The sequence below is a fragment of the Adelges cooleyi genome, unplaced genomic scaffold (genome assembly GCF_023614345.1).
Source record: "Adelges cooleyi isolate 19-005CV unplaced genomic scaffold, UGA_ACOO_1.1 ACOO_flye_CR_arks_rails_tigmint_CR_PRNA_247, whole genome shotgun sequence".
In the NCBI taxonomy this organism is placed as follows: domain Eukaryota; kingdom Metazoa; phylum Arthropoda; class Insecta; order Hemiptera; family Adelgidae; genus Adelges; species Adelges cooleyi.
The window spans coordinates 8,558,369-8,575,495 of record NW_026095912.1 but is presented as its reverse complement, the minus strand read 5'-3'; the positions used below and the strand labels follow the sequence as shown (position 1 = coordinate 8,575,495).

The 17,127-nt window shown below is 29.2% G+C and overlaps 2 protein-coding genes across 4 annotated transcripts; both read right to left on the bottom strand.

Annotated features, from left to right (window-relative positions):
* Positions 1 to 722: 722 nt before the first annotated feature.
* Positions 723 to 6,786, bottom strand: LOC126836348 (FYVE, RhoGEF and PH domain-containing protein 6-like). Of its 2 annotated transcripts, XM_050569606.1 has the most exons (13): positions 6,671 to 6,786; positions 6,267 to 6,470; positions 4,468 to 4,549; positions 3,043 to 4,402; positions 2,838 to 2,975; positions 2,590 to 2,756; positions 2,384 to 2,522; positions 2,213 to 2,314; positions 2,031 to 2,130; positions 1,810 to 1,967; positions 1,519 to 1,701; positions 1,218 to 1,321; positions 723 to 1,147 (listed from the first exon to the last, which is right to left on the bottom strand). In XM_050569606.1, the coding sequence occupies exons 2-13, from the start codon at positions 6,277 to 6,279 to the stop codon at positions 1,108 to 1,110; spliced, it is 2,586 nt and encodes an 861-aa protein (XP_050425563.1). In that variant the 5' UTR covers positions 6,280 to 6,470; positions 6,671 to 6,786; the 3' UTR covers positions 723 to 1,107. The 2 variants fall into 2 exon arrangements, with proteins under 2 accessions (XP_050425563.1, XP_050425561.1); XM_050569604.1 differs by having other exon boundaries at positions 6,267 to 6,726.
* A 1,421-nt stretch (positions 6,787 to 8,207) lies between these two features.
* LOC126836358 (BAG family molecular chaperone regulator 2-like) lies at positions 8,208 to 15,744 on the bottom strand. Of its 2 annotated transcripts, none has more exons than XM_050569633.1 (3): positions 15,554 to 15,744; positions 9,499 to 9,700; positions 8,208 to 8,656 (listed from the first exon to the last, which is right to left on the bottom strand). In XM_050569633.1, the coding sequence occupies exons 2-3, from the start codon at positions 9,680 to 9,682 to the stop codon at positions 8,307 to 8,309; spliced, it is 534 nt and encodes a 177-aa protein (XP_050425590.1). In that variant the 5' UTR covers positions 9,683 to 9,700; positions 15,554 to 15,744; the 3' UTR covers positions 8,208 to 8,306. The 2 variants fall into 2 exon arrangements, with proteins under 2 accessions (XP_050425590.1, XP_050425589.1); XM_050569632.1 differs by lacking the exon at positions 15,554 to 15,744 and adding an exon at positions 11,426 to 11,548.
* Positions 15,745 to 17,127: the final 1,383 nt, after the last annotated feature.

The following is a 17,127-nucleotide window of genomic DNA, read 5'->3' as shown; positions in this document are numbered from 1 at the left end:
GATTTAGATCTAATCTAAATCCACCTTGAATAATATAACGATATTTGCTATTATTGTTATTTACGTTTTCCGTGTAAATTACATTATTTTGACAAGAAATTTACTTTTTTTTCACACATGCAAAAAGAGATCTTAATCCAATTCATTTTTTATTATTTTAACTATAATATCTAGAGTCAAAAGCAATTTTCGTTATTGACACACGTTTTATGTGAACAACAAAAAAAAAATCATTAAAAATCATAAATTCACAAAGAACTACGATGTTTTTTTTAATTTTCTCAAAATGAAATAAAAGTGATAGGACCCTTTTCGCATGAGCCAAATCATGTATTATAATTTATATTGCATAGGTTTTAAAAGATTTGCAGACTTAAATCAAATGTTACTCTATGAACAAAATACCAAATCTGTAATGGTTATAATCACGGTTGTCTACCGTGGTTATAATTATGTTATCTCAAAATTAAAAGATAACATACAAACTATTATTTAGTTAACACATTATTATTCGTGTTTTAAGGTCTGTCCATTCAGGTCCGCTTGAGAATTAAAAAAAACGAACAGTTTTTACACGAGTTATTTTAATAACTTACAAACAATTTTATTAATCAGTGCAAAAATTTAACAACTATAGTCATTATTCCTATAAAATTTACAATAAAACTAACAATATTGTGTATATTATACAATAAATATATATTATATTGAAAAATATAAGAATACAATAATTGGTATGCATAAATTGTAATGAACTTTGGTAGTTATAAATATTATAATAATATTGAATATTATTGTATACAAAAATATTAATCACACACACGCAAACGCAAAAAAAAAAACAAAAATACACTATGACTAAAAAAAAGGTTATTAATATTAAGGCACTGATGAAAATTATTATAATTTCTTTCATAAATCTTATAGTGACCATTAATGGTTCCAATCGAAGAGATATACTAAATAATACAGCACCGATTAAAACAAAATAATAATATTGGGTAAAATATTGCAGCTTAAGTTAATGGTCTAAAATAATGTATGTAATAAACTAACCTAAATGGAAAACTAGTAAAATGGAATAATTTAATTACAACAAATCTTATATTATTGTAATTTAGTCGCTTCGTTTAAAGCGTTAATCCATCTGAAATCAAATATTTATACATATTGTTAATACGGTGCAATTAAAAATAAATAAAAATCTCACGTTGTACCTTTTGGCCAACTGTTCGATATCAGCGCAAAATATTAGTGGTCTCTGACCAGCATGAGCTAATTGGAAAACACAATTTGAGTCAAAATCTTCATAATTTGTACCCTAAAATTTAAAAAATACTATTGTTTAGAGTTGACAATAATTATTTGGTGAATATAGAATAATCTTCTATTAAAAAAATACTTATAAATAAAATACATGAATCTTTTTTTATTCTGAATAACTATATTCGAATAAAAATGTATTGAATAATGCCTAACCTGAAAAAAAAATTAAGATAATAAACAATCAATTATCACCTCAGGAAATGTTTGTACACTGTAGCCCAACACTGGTACAGTGTTTAATGCCACCACATCTTCAGACGCTTTGTAAGTGTATAAAACCTGCTCTTTCAGTACAAACCAATATCGCTTCCAAGACTTGCGACCCCGTTGATACAACCAGCCACTTATTTGCGAACCTGTATCGTTGGCCATGACCTAATACATAACAAGGTATGTCGTTGTACATAGTGTTTTGAATAATTATCCAACAATTACACACAAATTGCATTTGGCGTAATCGGATAACAACAACAGTTAATTTACCTCTTTAAGGCGTTGTGGAACGTATTTTACGAGTCTTTTGGTATTCCACAATCCAGATTTTTTAAATGAATTTTTTATGGTGTCTAATTTGTAAAGAATATCTGTTTCATCCAAGTTGGACGTAGTTTGACGTACTTCCACAATTTTATCCTCGACTTCTATAAAAGAAAATTATTAATTGTAAGATAATACACATATCAATTGTGTAACACAACACAAACCTTTGAACAAGTAATCAAAACAGTCGTCACACACTCGCGCCGATTGGAATTTCCTGTAATGGAGTGGTGCTCTGTTTTCCGAGCAACTCCTGCAAACTACCTGTTTTACATAAACAACATACCGAATGTGTGAAATAAAAAAAAACATTTGTTTTATTCGAGCACAAAAATTATATTTTTACCTTTCCACAAGCCCTGCAGTGGTGTCTACGAAATGTGACCGTGAACTCTGCAGCACACGATTGGCACATGGTCACACGACAGTCTTGAATCCAAATCGGAGCCTAAATTAAGAAAAAAATGTTTACATTTTTAGTACACTTAATAGGCAAGGGTTAACAAGTCGTGCATACTTCATGCCCTAGTTTGAGTGGTTCACAGCCGGCGTTTTTCGGTATAAACTTCATGTTCAAAAATGTAAGCTGTTTATTATTATGAACTCGAATGGCTTCCTCCAGTGTGGTGACCCATTCTTCGCGTTCCTCCGGAGTTCTAGAACAACGATCGTAAAGTTATCACGTCACGTGACAGCAAAACAGGATTAGAATGACAGACTTACTGAGCTCTCAGAGTGAAGCTTCTTGTAATGGTAATTATATTAAATTCGTTATAATAGTCATCAGTCAATGGTAAAAAGACTTTCATCCCACTAAGTGGGAGTTCGTAATTTAATTTTAATCCCGTAACCGTCCCATAGTATGAAGTGTACAAAAAACAATCGTTGAGCTGAAAAATTAGACAATTGTTCAGATATGGGTGTATACACTCACACAGCATAAATGTTGATATTGTTTCTAAGCCACTCACCAATATAAAATACCGAAGCTGCATGTCTTTTCTAGACAGTTTGTAAAGTTCTCCTTCCTTTACGAGTTCTCTGCCCGGTTTGATGATTTCATAATTTCCTAACTGTGATTGTATTTGCAAAAGTTTACTCAAACAATCCTGTAACATTGACACAACAAAATAAGATAACGACATGCAATATATATTTATTGTAAAAGACACTTACACCTTGTTTAATACTTTTATTAGCGTGATTAGCTACGTCACAGACAATATTCAAAGCAATTGATGTGTCTTTGTAGTCTATTGATGATTCGTCCAAATTTTTCAAATAACTTTCCAACAACATTCTATATTGCGGTATTCTTTGAATGGGCTTAAGCATGTAATGTTTGATTGTAAGTTTCTTACACACGTCGGAAGCTTCAAATTCTTTAACACATTTTTGAAATCTAGGATACTTGTGACAGCATTCATCCAACAAGTTACATTGAGCTTCAAAGTTCTGTATGTAAGTAGAGTACAATTTCAGGAATGGTCCTTTTTTCACAATAACATCAGCGATTTTTGGATGTTGCTCCCAGTTTTCCATACGCTTTTCCATATCATGCAAGAGGTCTTCATTTAAACTAAGCAGCTGGGGAAGTGGACTGATTATTTTGAGCAATTCGTTAGATGGGATTAGCTTGAAATCGTTACCAGCCTGTTCAACAAACGTCACAAATGTCTTGCACAACAATTTTAAAACGTCAATGAACACTTTCTCAGTTGATATTAGTTCTTCAACAATTCTCAAAGATTTTGTTTTAGTCGATATTATTTCCCCTGGTTCTATGTTATCTATTGATAGTGATTCATTGAGATCCAGTTTTTCATTGGATTTCTCTTCCATTGATGAATGGGAGTCCGTGTCATTTTCTTCTTTATCTGATTCGTTCTGACTATTGTAGAAAGAGCTACGCTGTTTCTTTTTATTTTTTCCTTTGCCAAACGATCCGAACCAATTGACTATTTTCTTCCTGACAGAGTATGATTGTTCAGTTGAGTCACTCGCAATAGATGATTTCTCGTCTTCGATGATTGTGCTCTGAATATCAACTCCAAGCATGTCAGTGTCGAACACAACGTAATCATTCAACAGACTTTCATTTTGAAACTCAAAATCTGAATCATTATCTGTACACTTGATGGTAATACTGTCGACATTGTTGTTTTCACTATCAATAACATTATTTTCTAAAGGACTATTAATAGTAACAGGAACTTCTAGGTTGGAAATATTCGAATTGACGTCGCTGTCGGTTTTCAATCCTTCATTGTATAAAACAGAAATATCATCTTTAATCTCAATACCTCCAATACGGTTTGCAATTGATTTAACAGTCTTATTGTTTTCATCCGCAGTCTGATCCTTGACGCTTGGAAACTGGTGTTTAACTTTGTATGGACTAGCTTTGTACATAATATTACTAGGCTTTGGGAGCAATGGAGGTTTAACCGTATACTTTGTTGCTGACGAGTCTATGTGACATTTCAATACTGCTATGTTGTCACTAGGGTTATCCATTTTGTGTTTTGAACAAACCCTTTAAAAATATATATATATTAATTCACAAAAGCTCCTACACAACTGATTAATTAAAAAACATACTTGTGTCGTTCATCGCAGCTGCAGTCGTCTGAATTGGTCAACAACAAAATTGGCTTTGGCGGTGGAGGCGGCTTTATTTTTTCTGAAGTAAAAAACATATATAATAATTAGAATATTTTAAGAATGTTAGTTGTAATATCAAGTATCCTAATAAATTATTTATCTTTTTTAATTTTTTATTTAAAATTCATTTGTGTCCATAAAATTTAAAAAACTAACAACAACAAATACTACTGATAACTAAAACAACTATTAACGAATAGCAAACAGCAATGTTTACTGTTAAAACAGAAAGTGTATCAACACTTAAAAAATATGTAATACATGATACATTGTTTGAAATATATGATGGTTTGCCATGTCTTTTCAGAATTTACTACTTTTATGATTAATAAAAATCAAGTTATTTTTTTTGTTAGAGATAATAATAAAAAAAAACTTTAATGATTAAACAAATTGGTAGACAATTTTTTTTGTTGAGCACTAAAGAAAATAAGGCATTTCTATAAAAAAAATATTTACGCTAAATTTACTAGTTTTGTACACTTATAAAAATTAATCTACCCGTAATGACTAATAAATAATTATCATTTATGAGTAATATATTGTTCTATTATCATAAACAATTATTTATCTTTTTTTATACAAGGCTTATCCTTCCATCTATAATATTTCTATCATTTAATTGTCTCTATCACATTATCTATCGTCATACTAGTACACATCGTTTCATACGCTCTCATTTAGTTTGTAAATAATTCTTAAGCAATAAAATATTGCAAACGCTGGAAATCACAAAATTTATTTGTATAAGTTTCGGTCTTTGGCAGACACAACTTTGTGAAAAATTTAACATGGACTCAAGTTTTATTATTATTTTTATGTATGATGGTAACTACATTGAAATACGACGAGTAAGCTTTGTTATTGATATATATGTATTGTATTCTAATCTTAGCCTAATTACTTAAATACATTTTTTTTTTGTAAATTTAAACAGAATTAATATTTAGCGTTTATTTATTTACTTATATAAAATGAGTTTATTTATAATATAATTCTCGCATACTTAAAAGACCAAAAGAAATAATATATATATATATAACACAATATTTTATATAGATTAACTCCGATGTAAAACAAATTGAAAAATATTTATACAAACGCTTCTTTACAATATTGTTTAAAAGATGAATAATCAGGCTGGCTATACTTGCCAGAGGTCATTTGTTTGGAAGATTTACTATGAAATTGTAATCCACGGTATTAAATGGAATATAAATAAATAAGACTTATTGAAACTGACTCTTCCTCTTTAATAATTTCTTTTAAAGTTCAGACAATAGTTTTAAAATCCTGTTTTTGACGTTTAAAAAAATGATATCATTTACCTAAAATAATCATATTAAAATTGACTTAATGGCATTGCAGAAAGTCTAAGACAAATTATCTATTCCCTAAAATTTAAAAAAATTACATATAAATTTAAATAAAAAATCAACTATTTAAAACATATGAACTTCTAGCTGAAATTATTGCAAGTTAATGTTTTGCGAAATCATACACAGATATGGTACACATACAATCCAAATCAATCAATACTTATACTCATTTATTTAACATAAGTATGTAAACAAACTAGTATGTATTGATATTTGATACTGACATTTGCACTATAGTATTTACTCACGAGTTAACTATTATATTTTGCTTGAAAATTATTTATCGGTAAATTTAGATAGTAATAATAGATAAGATTATTTGACTTTAAAGTCACTTGATGTGCTAGATTTAGTTACCTGGTGTGCCCATGATTGCCCATTTAGATTCTTCTAGAGACACCAGTCATAGTTTCTAACAATCGAGTTCCTAAGGAAACACAAAACCCGATTGGTAATTTATTGGAGCTCGATCCATCCACGTTCGACGAGATGTCTAATCTTTATCTTTATGAAATCAAATTCCCAGGTAATAGTGCATGTGTGACTGGCGTAGCGGACTACCTAGCATCGGTTAATTTGTTTGATTAGTTAATACACACCACAGCGACCGACAAGCAACACCGGACGGATGTCTGTTTGAAGAAACGTGCGCTAGATGTAGTGATTTCATCACTCAAACGTTGAATTTAGTTAAGTAGAAAAAATTAATAAAAGCAAATTCAAATTTACAATAAAAAAAATATACAATACTTAGTACTTACGAGTTACGCGAAATCAAAAATCCAAATGTCAAGCACGGAGCAACAATAGTTATCAATATTACAATTATTTAATTGTATGGTGTTTAGATAACATAAAACTGATAGTGTTGTTTACTTTTAATTTCATAATGATAATTTCACATTTTATTATTACAATATTATCTATAAAACTATACTGTTTTGCGATTTCATCATAATACGGTGAACAAGTAATAACTTATTATGTAATTATTTTGTGTAATGTAGCATATAATTAATTTCTAAGCCTGAAGGTTGGTTGTATTTCAGTGTCCATATCGCATAACATTAGTGTAGGTATGTTAGTATGATGTAAAATTGTATAGGCACTGCCATTAACTACCATTATGATCAATATATATTGTTATTCAAACACTGAAGATATTGTGTAAAATAATGTTTCAACTGCTCCATCAAATCATGTATTAAGTCTTTGAGTTTCATTGGGACATCCAGTAAGTTTTCACACATCCCAGAGTCCACCACTTCCAATAAGTAACAACATTTTTCAAAGAAAAAACTTCTAATTGGAAAAACTCAAAACTAGTATTCAAAAGGTAAAAAAATGTTAAAGTATGTCTGTCCCGAATTCGTAATTTAAACTTTGATGTTTATTTTCTTTAATAATATTAACGTTTAATCACTATTCCTGTTGTATCGTGTACAATGACGAATATCTCTCATATATCAGCTTTCGAGTTGTTACGAGTCATTATGACGGGTTACGGCTTCTTAGAGAGCATATTATGTATTCGCAGTTTGATTTGCCCATCATCGCAGTGTAGTAATACGTTGACAAATGATTATTGAAAGGACTTACAAAATACTGAATAAATATTTATAAATTAGCCCTCGAGTAAAAGATAATTATTTTTGGTTAACGATTTTGCTGTTGCGAAACGAGAGGCCGAATATGTGTACAAATTAATATTACTTTTAGTGAGTTTATGAAATGGTAGTATTTATTTTTGATTTCATAACTAGTAGTTTTATCGATGTTGGTGTAATTTATATTTTATAATAGTCTAATAGGTATACTTATAGGTACTGTGTTTGCTTAAAAGTTGTTATTAAATATGTATCGCTGATAATACTGATAAATAATTTTAAATTAAATGAGTGAATGCATTGTAACGTTTCCTTGTTTATTTTTTTAATGAACAAAGTTAATACTCAGTTTTCTAAATGGTGTGTAACGATTTTCCAAAATATGTATTTGGGAAAAAGTCAAGTGACAAGTGTATACAAATTTCTTCTCTTTAAATTACTATGTCTTAGATAATATCTCAGTGAAATTGATTAGAATTATTTTTATTAGAAACTATATGATTATTTAGCTGTATATAGAATGAGATATTGAGCCCAATAGTAGCAAAATATTATTCGATTTGTGAACTATTCACAGTATTTAAATTTTACAAGTTTTACTCTAAACTTAAAATTGAGATAAAAGCATTAAAATGTGTGGAGAAAACTTTATATATTACATAATAAATATCTTAATTAATATTTTAATCAGTATAGTAGTAATTACAAATTTCACATAATTATAAATATGAAAAAGTAGATGGTTATAGTTTTTACAAGAAGAATTTGTGCTTAACAATGTTGAGAACCATTATTTTGGAAATTCTACAGTACCATAGGTAGAAACAATGTAATCATATAATCCTTGCAGTCGTTTGCGAATACGTTTCTGGTCGTCGAGTGTACAACCTAAAACCACTTTTTCGAATGCAATATCATAATTGTGTCCTGATGAACCACAGGCGTCTAAGTATGAACGACAAATAGATCTTGCATTGTCGGGATCCACCTGTATCAATTTTATAATCTTATCAATTGATGAGTTGACATCTCGCAAACAATTTTGTTGGATTTCATCCCTGGTAGTGTGCACCGTGATCTGGAGGTCGTTACATCGGCTGATAATACGTTCAGCTCTCTGGTAAACTTCATCTTTTTCGGCTGTACATTACAATAAAATACAACAATATAAGTATCAATATTGAAATGGTAATCGGCGGCTTAATTAAAAAACGCTTTTACTTTTTAATACTTTTTTGTTCAAAATGCGTTTACTGTATAATTTTAGGGGAAGGGGGGGACTATTTGAATACTCGAATAATTCTCTTCACTACATCGTCTTAATAATAGAATGGATATTTTACTTTGAAAAACGCATCAGGTACTTTATTGTAAACAAATATAAAGGAAATGCTTTAGTGTTCTTCAGCAAAATCGTCATTTTGTACATACATTTTTTAATTAAGCCATCGAAAATTGAAAAAAAAAAACAAATGTATTTTTGTTAACTATAGTATTTATTGAAAAAACAATGTTAGGTAGTAGGTACTTTTGACTATTATTCCAATAGAATACAGAGCTATAATACTATTCAAAAAGAGTATCTATATCCAATGTACAGATTTCGTGCCATTATTAAAACTTATACTAAACACTTGTTAACAAATTTATCATTTCAATAGTATTACACGACATTAAAAATTATTTTTATGGCAATCTCAAATACCAGAATCTAAGTTTATTTTTCATTCATACAAAAACATCGCCTAAATAAGTAAAATGTTCAACCTCTACTAAGTGAAAATATTAATTATACCTTCTTAGTTTTTGACTGCAGGTCTGTAGGGCTACGTGGAAAGATAAATAAATGGTAGTAAGGCGGAACGGATATGAATATAGAACCATAACAAAAGTAGAAATATCAAAACAGATGGACATGCGAGTATGAAAATGTCATAACCAAAAATGTGTGTCGTGCATGACATAAATTTAAAGTGACTTACTAGCAGTAAAGTTACTTAGTGAGCAGGAATTTTTTATAGAGTCTATAGATTTGCATACATTATCAATTTCTCCTTCCATTTTAAATATTAGTTGTCTCATTTCTTCGACGACTGTTTCTGCATGCTCCAACACATGTTCGACATGTTGTTTTGCTCTAGAATGATCATCATCCTCATTCGACATGTTCACTCTCCGGCGCTTCTAAAAAAGTCACAAAATTAAATATTAATTTTACACATTAACAGAAAACAAGAATTTTCGTTTGTAATATGTAAAGATCAATAGGAATTTGATTTCCCGAAATGTCTTCTAATGTCTGTTTCTAATAAAAAATGAGACCAACCAGCCAAAGCCCATCTCTCCGCAAATTTTTATCTGTTCTCCCTTCTTTCAACATGACCAGCCCATCTTAATCAATCTACGTCTTCCCATTTTTCCTGTTGTTTGCGTAACTTCCAAACTTCCTCTGATGTTTCATTCATTCATTCACTTCCTCTAGTCAAACCTAGTAATATCAACATTTTCATTTTAGCTACTTCCATTTTCTTTCATATTTCTTGTCCAGTTACCAACATCCATTTCCATATATTATACATTATTGCTAACCTTACTGCATTACTTACTTTTATCTCCGATTGTTGACAGCTTTCTGTCACACTATACATTCTATTGCCTATTTCCATCTCATTTAACTACACTTAATTTCACTCACCTATTCAAATCTCTGCACACTAGTTTACGCGCCTTCATACAAATCCTCTATCATTTTACACATTCATTCTACGGACAATTTTTATTTTAAATGTTTTAAAATGTGTACCCTCCCCTTCCGTCCCCTGACCAAAAATTGAGCTCAAAAGTAACATAAAATGTATTTTTCGGTCTTCAAGAAACCTCTGCCAATACTCGCCAAAATCGGTTCAGTTGTTAAACCGTAAAGGGATAACGAACAAACCTACTTTCACGTTTACAATATTAACTTAAGATATGGATATAAGTATGAACCAAGTTATGTTATGACAATAATTATGCATTTTGACGTATTAAAAACCGTATGGTTCAATACAATTAAAAGACCTTATTAACGTCTCTAATTAAAGTTTTTTTCCAGAAAAAAAAAACACTATTTTTTTCTAATTTTGTAGAATATAATGTTTTAATTTTGTGACGACTGCTATACGTGGGTTTGTACATCACTGAAATATATATTAATCTTATCAGTAAAAGTAGCGTTAATGTATTATGAATGTAACCTGAGATTACACAATACAAGAATTCATTAGATAATTCCGAATTGAAGTCTATAACAGTAGGTACATTTAAAACGGATGTTCCTGACGAACTGACGAAAACATTACGGTATGATATTACGTGGAAATAATAGACATGTCTTGAATTACTGAGTTGTAGTATTTTATTATTGCCATACGAATAAATAAATACAATTATTATAGTTAAATATATATGTACATGAAAAAAGTGTTAACTAAATAGAATCTATATAGCTATAGACATAAGTTTATTTTTAGAAATTACAATAAAATAATATATGATGCAAATATAATTACAAAATCAGTCAAAAAAAGAGTTTTATAATAATAGTGATACACATACAAAAGAATAGTTGTATCTATCGTGTTAATACTTTTTTAGATCTATAACATATAATTTATAATACGTAGTACATTTATTTTTATATCAGAGTAATGATTATAATGTCTCCGTAATACCGGGTTACTTGGGACTTTAAGGGTAATTTGGGACTTGGGTAAAACACTATATATTCTTAATATATATATATTGTTTTACTCATGTCCTAAATTACCCTTAAAGTCCCAAGTAACCCGGTTTTACGGTACCTAACAGTTAGAATAAAATACAGCTACGCCATACTAAAATTTGTATTTTCAAAAAGATAAATCTTACTTGACAACGGGTCCCATGGATAGAAGTATCTACCATTTAAAATGCACAGGTGAACACGACTAAAGCTAATAAATAAATAACTATAAGTTGACCTAATGATTAATATTTTGTTAGCTAAATAGTCTTCCCACCGGCCGCCCGATAATATTATGATAATATTATAATCATAAAATAAATACTCCGTTTAAAAAATGGTTGAGTAAAAAAAATAATAATGATTATGCATTATCTATTTAAATTTATTGCGGACGAGTTTACTGTAAAACGTACAAACCAATATTAAGTAAGCTACATATTGTTTTTACATTTTAGTTGAACTTCATACTTTCTTTAAACGTAACATTTATCCTATTTATTGACAATCACCCCAATTATTACTTCTTGTTAAGTAGAAAACAATATAAATAAGAAAAATGATACTAATAAGTAATAACATGCGTATTCTAACAATTGTAAAATTAAATGACTAATTGAATATTTTAATTATATTAATTCGATTTAAAGAAAATTATTTCCGATTTTTATTATAATTATTAAAATAAATATTACAATTCAATTTACAAAAATAATTTTTTTTCCAATTTAACTATACTAATATGCTTACAAATAAAAATGGGTATCATACGAATACTCTGGATTCTAATTAAGGTAAGTATTCGAAAATTAGGATCCGAATAATTTACCTATGTGTATTTAATTGTAGATTAGTTCTGAAAAATGTTGTAGATTTGTGACGTTATGAAAAATGGGTGTGTGTTTTTATCTCCAGTTTTAATAATCATACTTTTAAATTTCTCAAAATTAAAAAAAATATTTCTGTGATGTTATAAATTGTAATCATCATTCATAGTCATAGAATTTTCACCCAGCATGTTTAGCACCAACGGAAAACCGTTATATAGTTATGTATTGGAGATGGAAAACGTATACCAGATTATCGACTGATTCATAAAATTTGATATAATTTTCTTTACAAATGTTGTATACTTATTTTGTGTTCATATAATAAGCCATACACTAAATTTCAAGTTTCTAAACCTATCATAGCTTTCAAAATGCATATATATATATATATATATATATATATAAGTGGATTTTGAAGACTATGATGATTGACGATTTTAAAAACTAAAAATTCAGTCGTTAACCAAGGACACACAAAGTATCCTCAGTCAATGCATTCTTAAGACATTTCTTTTATAAGACCCCATGAATCAATTAAAGTATTCCTATAAATACATGTAGAAAATGTGAGGGTTGGATAAGGGATTTAATTTTTCTCGTAAAAAACTCCCGAAAATATGTCTTTTTAGGCCCTCAACCAAGATTATACCCTTGAATAAGAATATAGAAGCGCCTGGTACCACGTGTTTATACTATAAAATTAAGAGTTTATACTGTGCGATATTTTTTTTAAACTCTTACAGGGATAAAAATTAATTTTAAAGTTTAGGATAAAAAAACGCTACAGAAAAAAAGGCAATTACTAATTAAAACCAATGAGATATTGATTGGATCATATTTAAAAAAAAAACACCCTATATATAGATATATATTTATAAATATATTATATAGATACCCAATATATTATATATATTTTATAATTTAATGGGATAGTTGTAAACAAGTGAGGAAAATGTAAATGCGATAATATGTTAACATATTGAATACAAATAGAATACTTTTTGTATTTAAATTCGCCTCATTTGTTAACAATTACTATATTTGATCTTGTATTTATGTATATTTTAATTTAACACTGCACATAATATAATGGTAAAACAATAATATTATATCGCTTACCGAACTATGCAATTCGGCGAAAAAAAAAGATTGACACGGTTGTTAAATCACCCCAACTTCCCCTTACTGTAATCGCGTCAGCGATTGAAAGTCACAAAATTATAACTGCCGTGCTGGGTTATCTGTTACATGCATAGCCTCCCACCGACCATAGTTTTTATTGCCAATAAAGTGTATAAAACACAACAAAATAACTCTCACGTTTCAATTGTTGGCCATGACGATTGCCATAGCTCATCTTAGTGATCTTTCATCTCGATGTCTTGGAAATGTATAGAATAACTTAATAATAAATTATTTATCAAGTATATTAGTACTTTAGTCTTTATGGTCATCAAAACGTAGCCGATGTTACGTTGACGTTATTGCAGTGGTCGGTGGAGAATAAAACGATAACAGTTAATAAAATATATCGAATAAAAACGTAGAACCGGTTTTTTTTTCGGTGCAAACTCAAGCCAAGAATGACGGAAGGTTAGCCTCTTAATGACGGCATATAAATGCAATTCACAAGGGCACGTTTAAAAGTGACGTTCAATTCATTGTGTAAACAGTAAGCGGCGCGTAGTGGTCTAGACCCGTAAAATCCCAGTCAAAAAAAAAAAAAGGCTAGAGAGCCTATATAAGATAAGTAATCTTTATTTTCTTTAATTGGTAAAAATAAAAAAAAATGGTGGGGTTTGAAAGAGGAACAACGGTGGCTATCGACCCTCTCCTATGTAGTGACTTTTTTGATGACAAATAAATTGTGTATTTTCATCATAAAATATTTTTTTATTATTTTGATATAATTATTATTTTGTATTATAAAACTTAAAAATATTATGGTGTTAAAAGCATAATGGTGCTTATTAAAACATTTAAGGAATAACTATTATGAATGTAAAAATTAATTAATGATTTCACATGTGTACACATGCGCTATTTTGATAAAAATACATATTTTATTATACAAAAAACGTTTAGGGGATTGCATGCGGTCTGTTCAAAGCCAGACAAAAATTCGACTAGTTAAGATAGTTTGATTTTAATTCTGTAAAGATATGCGAGTTCTTTGGTAACTTTACTAGGTAATGAAGGAAACAGATATTTGATTTTTTTTCTAAAAAAGTTGGGTTAATAATGAAAAAAATGCAAATTGAATTAATTTAATTACAAGAAACTGACATTTTAAAATAAAAATCTGCTTCCTGCATAACATAATAAAGTAGCCAAAGAACTCGAATCTTTTTACAGAATTAAAATTGGACCATTCTTTGTAGTCGAAATTGTGTCTGGCTTTTTGGCTTAAAATAAACCAAAATGGCTATTACTCATATAAAACATTATTTAAACTAAAAATAATACCTTAAAGCTTATACAAATTTACCGGTAACCGAATTGACATGGTCGAATTTATTAAAACTTCTTTCTTTTTTTCTTAAATATTGCCTATACTAAACTCTTTAAAAATAGCCCGCATGCATTCTCCTTAACCAAAAATCTGAAAGAATCGATCAAAGTTGATATTTTCAAGTACATTTTTGTTAAACTACCCGGTTTTATATTTTCATAGGCTTCAGAGAACCTAGTTTTGTGTAGGATGAAATAAATAAATTTGAGTAACATTTACTACTCTATTTTCTTAGAAAGAATAAGGATTTTTTTTGGAACATTTAGTTACTTAAAAAATAGCACAAAAAGAAAATTTTAAACAATGTATTGTTGTAATAAAAAGTTATATTTTATTAAAACTTAGAGTACAGAAAATTAAGTACAAATAACATCGGCATGTTTGGAAGAGAGTGGTGGCACTGATCTGTTAACTCTTGGACCAAAGCCATATTGAGCAGTGTTTTAGAGGCTGATTAGTCGAGCTAGCCTTATTGTAAACGGCTAGTAGCCATAGAAAAAAACAAGAGTAATGGAGTAAGAATATGGAGCGAAAGTAAAAATATAATTTTTCTATTCAAATCATTGGTTTCCCACGAAAAATCGTATTTTCGTGTCTACCCTCCCGTCAATTGTGATGGATTGATATGGCACAGACGAGTGAGGAAATCGTGGTTCATGAATTCATCTATTACGCGAGAAAGGTGTCATTCATATTATCTTAAAATGGCTTTTCATTTTTTTTATATATGTATATGATTAAAGGTTCAGTTCACAACCCAAAGAGTCATTAGAATGCAAACGCGATGTACATCACCACTATTTGATTAAACCATTATAATTTATAAGTTATCACGTGGGCAATTGTCTAATGTTCTTATGAAATGTTATTATGATAATATTGATATGATATGACCATATTATGATGTATAAACTATAAATGTATAATCTTACCCGGTTAGAAAATACGAAGCAGTCGCCTGTCGCTGGCAGTACAACATGTAGGTAATAAACAACTACTAGAAACAACTTTCTGTTATCAAATCGAAAGCGCCGAATCTGTCAATAATGTAATAATAATAACTATTGATTAAGTTTTTAACGGACCAAAACACGCAACTGCGCACGGCCGGTCGCGACATCTGGTGATACCGTGACACAGACTGCAACAGCAGCCATAGGACACAATTATTGAGTGACACAGAAAATAATATATGAAAATTGTTTCACATAGTCGCTGTCTGTGTGTGACACGTTGGTTCGAGCCTCGATATCATATCATTTTATGTTATCAAGCTAAAAGGTACTTATATTTGGGCGTTTAAAGGATAATATTCCAATTTCCATTGAAACTTTATTTATAAATTATAAATAAATAATATAATAATAATAATATACCTAATATTCAACAATATATTAATTATTATAAATTATATAGGGAAATAAACAGTTTTCTTTAATTTTCCAAAAGTTGGGTGTTGAGGAATACTATCGCTTCTCCACTCAACTGTTTAAACAAGCTGGCTTGACGTACGTCGGAAACCCACTCTGATCTAGGACAGCCTAGGATAAATTATAATTCCCATCCCACTCTAAAATTGACATATTTTATAGTAAAAAAAAAGACAGAAAGTGCTTTCCATCTATCCACTTTTTAAAAATACCAAAATAGTCGCAAAAACGGAAAATGGCAAAAAAAAATTTCAAATTGCTTTTTTTGGGATAAAAAATGGTTTGATGTATAATTGCAAACATTTTTATTGTAAAATACAGACAAAATGAAAGGAAACTAACAATGCTAATGACGATTGCTTAGACGCTGCCAAATTCATTCAAATTTTAAATATCAACAAATAGTTTAAAATTTATAAAAATATTAATATATAAATGAACATTTTAATAGTTTATACAATCATTAATTAATTGGCGATAACGCTTGTACTTTGGCAAAACATTTTTTTTTAATGATTTTTGTATCAAAATGATTCTTAAAGATTTTGTGCTGTTATTGTTTTTTTTTCTTAATATACAGGCCATAGTCCATACTCCAGACAGCCAATATCCTCTTAGCTGCTATTATAGTATTCCAAGCGGCATAACAACCCAATCCTTGGAATTGCTGCGCAACTTCATTGTCGAACTCCTGTTTCTCCACGAGTGGCCTTAATACGTATCACCTACAGTGGCCTACGCACGTCCACGGTTTATAAGTATTATTTTAATATAGTATTAATATTATAAATTATTCAATAAACATTTATTTAGGTATTTATAAACTGTCATTAATTTATCCAATTACCTATTACATTTTTCCTGTAGAAAAATGAATAACTACGTTGTTATTAGGTCAGTAATATTATTGTTGATGTATTTTATAATAAGTGCCTGTCTACTAAAAAACAAATGCCTGAATGAAGTTGAGATTACAGTGTTATTTGATAATAATAATATTATAAATGCAATCAATATGACAATACATAAATGATAAATAAATGATTTCTAACAATATTTAAACAGTTGCACTGAAT